The sequence below is a fragment of the Vipera berus genome (assembly GCF_964194415.1).
Source record: "Vipera berus genome assembly, chromosome: 3".
In the NCBI taxonomy this organism is placed as follows: Eukaryota; Metazoa; Chordata; class Lepidosauria; order Squamata; family Viperidae; genus Vipera; species Vipera berus.
Genome location: NC_138204.1, coordinates 132,060,771 through 132,070,234, shown reverse-complemented (window position 1 = coordinate 132,070,234; position 9,464 = coordinate 132,060,771). Strand labels below are relative to the sequence as shown.

Below are 9,464 nucleotides of genomic sequence, written 5' to 3'. Positions count from 1 at the left end.
GCTCATATAGGATAACTACAAACACTATTACTATTAACTATAAAAAAAGAAGAAAGAAAAGAAAGGAAGACTTATTCGAATGCTACATGAAACTTTTCAGTCCCATATTTGTTCTGGATATACTCAATCCATTTTCTCCACTCCATAATGTAACGTTCTTGCGAGTGATCTTTCAAATAAGCCGAAATCTTTGCCATCTCTGCCAGGTCAGAAACCTTTAAAGTCCATTCTTCTATAGTCGGCAGTTCCTCCTTCTTCCAATATTGACCTATTAAGAGTCTTGCTGCCGTAGTTAAATTCAACATCAACTTAGTGTCCACAACCGCAGCATCTGTAATTATACCTAACAAAAAAAATTGCGGGCAAAACTTTATCCTTTGCTTGAAAATCTTCTGCATGTTCCACCAAATTTTTATCCAAAAGGCCTTAACCTTTTTACATGTCCACCATATGTGAATATATGTTGCATCTTCATCGCCACACCTCCAGCACTTAGGCTGGTAATTTGGATACATACTTGCAAGCTTTTTAGGATCTAGATGCCATCTATAAAACATTTTATAAAAGTTCTCTCTTAAATTTTAAGCTTGTGTAAATTTTACGTTCCTCACCCAGATCTTTTCCCACGTATCCATTGTAATAACTTCTTGAATATTTTGGGCCCACTTTATCATACAATCTTTAACAAGTTCTGTTTCTGAATCAATTTCTATCAATGCAAGATATATCCGTTTAATATGTGCTGGACCCTGCTTTCTAATTTGCTTTATCAGATTTTCATCAGTCATTGTAAAACCAGTTTTCTGATCTTCTTTCCACCTGGCCCGTAGCTGAATATATTGGAACCAAGTTTAAACAATCTTCTCATCTCGCAAGAGACTGTACGGTTTCAGACGCCAAACATTTCTTTCCAAACTTAAAATCTCCTTATACGTAGTCACATCATGTTTGAAACCAACATTTATATTTTCTATTGCGTGTTTTGGGATTGCCCACAATGGTATCTTACAACCTAACTTATGTCTGTACTTCTTCCAAACTCTCAACAATGCTTGTCTTAAAATATGCGCTTTAAACACATTATCTACCTTTTTATCATACAACAAATATGCATGCCAGCCAAACAACAAGTCATGGCCCTCAAGATTTAATAATCTCTCTTGTGTCAAATTAATCCAATCACTTATTCCTGCTAACGCAGCAGCTTCATAATATAATTTAAGATTGGGCATTTTAAGACCACCTCTTTCACGAGTATCCTGCATAATCTTAAGTTTAACTCGTGGCTTCTTCCCTGCCCAAACAAATTTATTGATACCTCGCTGCCATTCCTCCAGATTAGAATCTTTCTTAAGAACCGGTATCATTTGAAATAAGAATAAAAATTTAGGCAGGACATTCATTTTCACTGCTGCGATTCGCCCCAACAAAGACAATTGCAATTTTTCCCAGCTCTCCATTTCTTTTTGGATTTTTCCCCACAATCTTTCATAGTTATTTTTATATAACTTTGTATTAGAGGGTGACAAAAACACCCCCAAATATTTGACCCTTTTAACAATCTCAAATCCAGTTAGTCCTTCTAAAAGAGCCTTTTGCGATACTGTCATATTTTTGGCCAGAATTTTAGTTTTTTGTGCATTAACTTTAAATCCAGAAACCTTCCCATATTGCATTATTATCTCCATCAGGTCCACAACAGAATTCTCTGGCTGGGTCACTGTAACAACCAGATCGTCTGCGAACGCCCTCAATCTATAATCCTGATCTCTAATTTGAATACCCTTAATTTTTTCCGAGTTCCGAATTTTTATCAATAATATCTCCAATGTTAAAACAAATAATAAAGGTGATAACGGACACCCTTGCCTTGTGCCCTTCTCAATATTACAAGCTTCAGTCAAACTATTGTTAACTATTATTCGGGCAGTTTGTTTTTGATATAATGCCCTAATTGGTTGCAAAAATTTATCCCCAAAATTCATTTTATCTAAAACTTTCATCAAAAATTGCCAATTCAATTGATCAAAAGCTTTTTCCGCATCTAAAAACATTAGCGCCGCAGGGATCTGGTTATTCCTTTCCAAAAACTCTAACACATCAACTATATGCCTCACATTATTTTTCATTTGCCTACCACTGATAAACCCAGTTTGATCCCCATGAATCACCTGTTGCAGAACCCTCATCAGTCTATTAGCCAACACCTTAGCAAATATCTTATAATCTGTATTTAAAAGTGATATCGGTCTGTAATTTTTTACTTGAGTAGCATCTTGATCTTCCTTCGGTATCAAAGAAATAAAAGCAGTTCTCCAAGACGGAGGCACCTTTCCCCCTCTCTGAATTATCTGAAACAGTTCCTTTAATGGCTTTATCAACTCCATTTGTAAATTTCTGTAATAAACCGCAGTCAAACCATCCGTACCTGGTGCTTTATCCAACTTCAATTCCTTAATTGCTGTAAGAATTTCTTCTTCTGTTATTAATTGGTTAATCTCCTCTTTTTGTGCCTGCGTAAGGACCGGGATGCTAGCAGGCTCGGGCTTTATTTTAAATAAATAAATGAATATCAGCTTTACATGGGACAACTTTAAAGACCTGGAAAATTCAGTTGGTGAAAAATCCAATGGCCAATATGCTTATTGGACAGTCTTGTTACAACTGCATAAGACTCTTGCTCTTGGAGTATCATTGGCTATTGATACATTTACACGTGCAAGATACCCAAGGCCTAAATGGGTCAGAACCTGGGTATCCTCATGATCACCTATTCTATACAGAATCTATTCTGTATATATTCTGTCTGCTCAGTCAGCAGACAGAGATTGTCTGTTGAAAATCTTAAATTATCAAGAAATATGGTGGGAGGGGCACCCAAAGCAACAATTTTTGTGATGACTCTCCTTTTAGGAACTGCTGGCTTCTCAAATAAAGATTATCATCCACTCTCTGGCTTTCTGAAAGCTAGTAGAAACTTGGCTGTTCCAAAAGGCCTTTTGGACAAGTCCTCTAGAATTTCTGGTACCAGGAATATTATATTAATTATAATTAGTACTTAATTTTATGTTATATTTCTGTTATTGTATATTATTATCTGTTGGTATCACTATTTCCTTGGGTGCAGCTGTTGTTTTTTGTAGCCCACAGAAACTAGCCTTGATTGGATGAATATATAAAAGATAAATGTAATAAATAGATTTGCCCCTTCAACTATGCAAATAGAGTTAACTAACAAAAGACATTTATATGAAGGAAGAAATTGTCCTTTCCTGATAAATGAACAAATGGTTTAAATAAATAATATGCTGGCTGCTTTAAAATTCTCTTTTTGACAATTAAGGCATCCACATATATTTGTGCATATATGACATTCAGCCGAAGTCTGTCAAATATTGAATAAGTTGGCAGATAAGTCTATTTTTTTCTCCACCCCCCCCATTCTTGAGTTAATTGTTTTTCCACATGGTCTGCATGAGCTCTTCATGCAAAGTGGGAAAAACTGAGAACATAGCAGGAGACAGAGAAGATGTGCATTATAATCTAGTTGTGGGTAGGAGAAACTGATGTATCTGCTCCCTTCCCTGAGGATGCTGCGGCAAATTATAACATGTGCCATAATTTTACATTGTATTTCTGTTAATGCACATCATTGTTAGCATTACTATTTCTTTGAATGCAACTGTTGCTTTTATGCAGTGCTGAGATTATCCTTAAGTGAGGTTTATAAATGCATAGGTGAATTAAATATAAATGTAATAAATAAATGCTTCTTAAACTACTATGCCACGATGAGATCACAGTTACTTTCTAAAAATTTACTTGGCTTGCAAGAAATATTGCCTCTATGGATTTTGAATCTCTTCCCTCTTCCCCCCCCCAATATTTATTGTGTCCTTTTTTTTCTAAGAGAAAATGGGGAAGAAAGAAAAAACAACAACAATAACAACAACCAATATTTCTTTCATTCCTGGGAAGAATTGTCATTAAAGAATTTTATTTTTATTTTTATTTTAATTCCATTTATATCCCGCCCTTCTCTGAAGACTCAGGGCGGCTTACAAACTTTAGCAGTAGCCTTCATTCTATGTATATGCCTGCTTATTAGGGCTTTCACACACACACCCATGCGGCATTATTACAAAGTCAGCTTATTGCCCCCAACAATCTGGGTCCTCATTTTGAGAGCTTGAGATTTTGATAATTAAAGCGTCATTGAATAAATCTGGTGGGTTACTCTGAAGCCAGTCCTCAGATTTGAACTATTGGGACATGGAAGTCAGAACAGAGCTGGGAGGGACCTGGGAGGTCTTCTAGTCCAACCCCCTGCTCAAGCGGGAGACCCTATACTATTTCAGACAGGTGACTGTCCAGTCTTTTCTTTTTAAAAAAACACAAAAAACAAAAACCGTCCCGCGACGAAAGCCCCTCCAACAATCTAAAGGCAAGCTGAGAAACGCGTTGAAACACGTTGAAACACGCAGAGGGTAAAAACCAGCCTCGAGACAAGCGGAACAGGTGCGAGAAGCGAACGCACTTTTGGAGGGAAAGAGGCATCCAATGCTTTGGCGGGGTTGGAGGGGCCCTTCGGGGCTTCTATGAGGGGAAAAAGGAAGAGCCCTGTGACCTGTGGGGGGGGGAGACCCCCCCTCCCACAGGGTGAAGTTTGAAGGAGGCATCTGGCGCCCTTTGGACGGGGAATGGCCGCTTCGTTGGCGGGGGGGTGGGTAGAAAAGGCCCCCCGCATTTATCGTCGGGGGTGCGGGGGGGGGAGAGGAGGAAGGTGGTCGTGAGGAGGCACGTGCCGCTTGCAGGTGGCGGAGTTTCCCCCTCCCCTCCCCCACACACCCTCCCCCACCGTGTTCCATCCCCCTTTTCGCTCGCGCCCGGTAACGGTCTCTAACGGTTTCTCAGCCAGCGCATTCTGAGGCAGCGGCTGGCGTCAGAAGCGGGGAATTTCGCGCCCCTACCGAACCGTGGGGGGGGGGACGGATTGGGGGAGGAGGAGGACGCTGACACGCGGTGACCGCTTCGCTTGCCCTCGTCAGCCAGCCAGCCAGCCAGCCAGCCAGCCAGCCAGCAGGCGGCTCGTGCCCGCCTCGCCTCTCTTTCGCTCTCGCCCTGTCCCCTCCGCAGAGCAGGAGGGGGCGGCCACCGGCAGGGCAAGCGGAGGGAAAAGGCGGCGGGGAGGGGGGCCCTGTCAGACACCGGTGTCCCCCATGAACTCCGGCGGGGGAGACGGCGGGAGCCCCGGCGGCGGGGAGCTACCGCAGCCAAAAACCACCTCGCCTTCTGTGCCGCCTGGGACAACAGCTGGGAAAGCCACTGGAATCCCGCCCGGGCCGGGCCCCAGTAACCGCTCCGTCAAAAGCGGGACTGGTCAGAGCGAGAAACCCGAAACCCGCTCGGTGGGTAGTAACAGCAGCTGGGAAGCCGGCGGGGGCGGTGCCGGCCCCATCTGCAAGATCTGCTTCCAGGGCGCTGAGCAGGTGAGCGCTGGGGTAGAGATGGGCTCGGAGGGGAGGGGAGGGGAGGGGGAAGGAGAGTCTTCCAGTCGCAAGGGCGGGCAGACAGATTTGCAGCCTGCCATCCTTCCTCCACCCCCCCCACCCCACCCCCAAAATCAGGCAGCAATTGTAGTTGTATACAATCGGGAGAGCCGATTGGGAAAGACACAGTGTCTCATGCGTCCGAATTACAGGTTAAAGATCCCCTTGATGACTTTCAGGGAGCAAGAAGCAGAAAAGAGGGGGGGGGCGCGCTCCCCCCGCCCCCGCTCCGTTTGTTATAGCTCCTTGGAAGATTGCTTCTTCAAATACGGCTAGTGAAATAGTAGTAACTACACGGGCTGGTCATCAGCACCACGGACAGCGCCAGTGGCCGCTTAGAAAAAACACTGCAGAAAAGAGGAAGTGAAGAATCCGGTTTCTCATTTCGCCACTGGGTTGAATCATCATAATATTGGTAGTAGGCGGGGTTAAGCTCCCAGACGAGACATGCTACCTCTTACATGACGGGGGTGGTAGCATGGTGGTGGCACCTTTCTGCATTCAGTAAGAACAAGTAAGGGTAACTTTCTTGTGACAATGACAAGTTATATAGAGGCTTGCTACTACATCTGCAGGTCAAAGAATCGGTTATTAATTTACCGTTAGCTGTTTTCTGACATATAGCTGCAGCATCTAGAGAATGTTAACAGGGTTGAATGTCTTTCAATGAAGATAACTTACAAAATTCACTGAGGACCCAGATTGTTGGGGGCAATAAGCTGACTTTGTAATAATGCCGCTTTGGGGGGGGGGGGCGAAAGCCCTAATAAGCAGGCATATACATAGAATGAAGGCTATTGCTAAGCACATTGATTTGTGCTTAGATTGTAAGCCGCCCTGAGTCTTCGGAGAAGGGCGGGATATAAATGGGATTAAAATAAATAAATAAATAAATAAATATGTGACTTAGATCAGTATGAATTGTACACTGTCACCTTATAACAGGTTACTTTGGTGTGCTTAATAATACTGTGATACATATGTGTGTGTGTGCTTATGTTGACATTTATTACTTGGCCTGTATTAATTGTTATATGGGAGTATCAATATGAGTGCAGCCTAGATCAGGATGCACCTTCATTTGGATCAAGAATCACACTTAATGTATAGTAGGAATTACATTCCAAAACAGCTGAGACCAGAAATAAATAAAAATTGATTTAATTTGAGGATAAACTTTAATTTAGACCAAAGTAATTTAATACAGCTAATATTATTGCTTTCCCAATGTCACAGTAAAAAGTAGAATTTTGTAGCAAGGTTTCAAATGGTTTTTGGGATGTGGTACACCATAAATATAGAGGGTTTTTTTTGGCATGGATATTAAGGAAGTTAGTACTGTATATGCAGGAGACAAGCTATTAAGATGACCTGACTCCAGAGATTTATGAAATCTGATGGATTCTTGAATTTCCAGTCTATTTTCCTGAAGCAAGAATCCGTTCTTCTATTAATGTTCCTGTTGATATATGGACTAAGAAAACAGAAGGGCCTTTCAAAGCTTAACTCAGTTCAGTGGACTGCAAACAAGTGGGTTGTAAATCACAGAGATATTAATGGTTATAAATTGTACATCATCCTGAAAGTTGAGATTGAGAATAGCAGGGAACCAAGCAGTAGTAATGTTTCTAATTCATGATAAGAATTAAAGTTCCAGCAAGCAGTCCCAAAAATATCAGGTTCAAGGATAGCAGATGTCAAATTTCATCTGAGAGTCAGGAAAAGTACAATTTTAGAAATGATGCCACTGGCATAGTATCCAAGTAACTTTCTCATCCCATCCAGGGACATCTCATAGTAGACCAGATTAATTAGGGCTGGGCTCTGCAAAGATTTGTCTTTTAGATTTTGACTCAAATCTGATCTTATTCCCAATCCTAGATGGTCTTGACTTTTCTACAATTATATCAAGAATGTAAAGGCCTATATCTGTTGCCTCATGGTACATTAGGCTCCTCAGCTTCTAAGGTGATAGGTTCATTTGCTTAGGATTTTTATATATGTAGCTGGACCCTGAAAGATCCATTGAGACAATCACTAAATATCCTCTTCAACAATGTGAAATCTAACACACACACACACACACACACACACACAGAGAGAGAGAGAGAGAGAGAGAGAGAGACCAGATTTTTTGGAGATGGAAATAAAGCTAGCCAACAGATAACTGGATTGTGTATGGTACAAATTTATACTGCCTGAGTTTGGCTTAGTATATTCAGTTATATCTGCTAAATGGCAACAAGGGCTGCAAAAAAGGGCTTATTTTGTATCCTCCATTGCCTTCTTACGTAATTCTTTAGAATGGTCAACTTGTTGACCATAAATATAATTTTTTTTCTTACTGTCATTTACTCTGTAAAGCCCAGTGCAGGAGTCCTCAGGCACCCATTATGACACATTTGTTAGACATTTTGAGGATAGAATAATTTAATTTCATGCTCCTTGAAAATCTGCTTTTGTTATGCATTGTACTGAAGTGTCTAGTATGTGTCATCTGGGATAAATGAGTGGGATTGTTTTCAGTTTTCATAGGATATGGGCAAGATTTTTGTAATGTATTACCTATTCTCTCGATGGATACAGAGAGTTGTAGGTGTATTATGTAATGGAATAGTTCCACCAGCTCTAAAGGAGTAAGTAATCTGTTCATTCCTGAAGAGGGTGTCTCTATGTCCAGACAATTTTGTCTTATGAGGATAAAATGTTTTGGGGAAAATATGTCTGAGAAATTAATATTGTGAAGTCAATGCCCATGTGTTGATAACAATTTTTGCAAAATTTAACAATAGCTTTATTTAATTAACATATATAATGTTCCCCACTGGTGTCAAGAGTCCTTACCATCCCTGGTTCCACAAATGATAAGTGATGGTCAACAAGGTAGCTGGCTAGGCAGGAATGTTCTGACCAGTGTTTATTGACAGCAATTAACAGCAACTAAACAGCAAATAAAGTCAGCACTGCGAGTGACTTGCTCCCAGTGCCTTATATATAGGCAATCCCCTTGGCTCCACCCCCCATCCAAGCAGCCAGCATCCGGCGTCCGTCCCTAAAACCAGCATAGCTGGCCTCTGCCTTCCCCCTCCAGTGTTGTCTCCAGCAGTCCAGCATGCAGCCAGGAGCCTCAGCTGTATGAGGGCCAGAGAGAGAGAGCAGTCAGCATGCAGCCAGGAGCCTCAGCTGCTCAGAGGTCAGGCAGAGGGATTCCTCAGGCAAAGGGGAATTCCCTCCCTTTCCCTTCCCTGAAATGGCAAGCCCACAGGGCTTGACAGATAGCCCCTCTACCAGGGCTCCACCTGGAAAATAAGGAAACACGTATGATTAATTACCCGCTGTGGCAGATAGTTCAGCTAACCCCCCCTCCCGATATTCGGTTCCCTAGGTAATCCAACCGGGTTTGGTGGAACTCACATTTGGACAGCTTCACATATAGTTGGGCCCTCAGCAGTTTTTCCAACACCTGTCTTACGAGTCGGATGTGGTCTGTCATGTTGGAGGAGTAGATCAGGGTGTCGTCCAAATACACAAGCACCCTGCGGTACAGGTGTTCATGCAAAACCTCATTAATGAGTTGCATGAACACTGCAGGGGCTCCCTGCAAACTGAATGGCATGAATCAAAACTGGTAGCTGCCTAACGGACAGTTGAACATCGTCTTCCACTCGTTTACCTTTTTGATCTGGACCCTGTAATACGCTTCCCTAAGGTCGAGTTTTGTAAACACCTTCCCCTTGGCTAGATGGGCCAATAAGTCCTTTATCAATGGTAGAGGGTACATGTTCTCGATGCAAACCCCATTGATGCCACGAAAGTCTACACACAGGCATAGGGAGCCATCCTTCTTCTCCTTGAAGAGCACTGGAGCTGCAATCCATGATCTTGCCAGTTGGATGACACCCCTTGCCAAGTTCT

General features: G+C 42.2%; 1 protein-coding gene across 1 annotated transcript in view; it reads left to right on the top strand.

The window, feature by feature from the left end:
- Nucleotides 1-5,219: 5,219 nt before the first annotated feature.
- MARCHF11 (membrane associated ring-CH-type finger 11) overlaps nt 5,220-9,464 on the top strand; it is a gene marked incomplete at both ends in the record, with an annotated part of 41,747 nt that continues 37,502 nt past the window's right edge. Inside the window, one exon of the mRNA XM_081325579.1 lies at nt 5,220-5,489. Coding sequence (XP_081181705.1) covers nt 5,220-5,489 — 270 coding nt within the window. The remainder of the gene's footprint in view (nt 5,490-9,464) is intronic.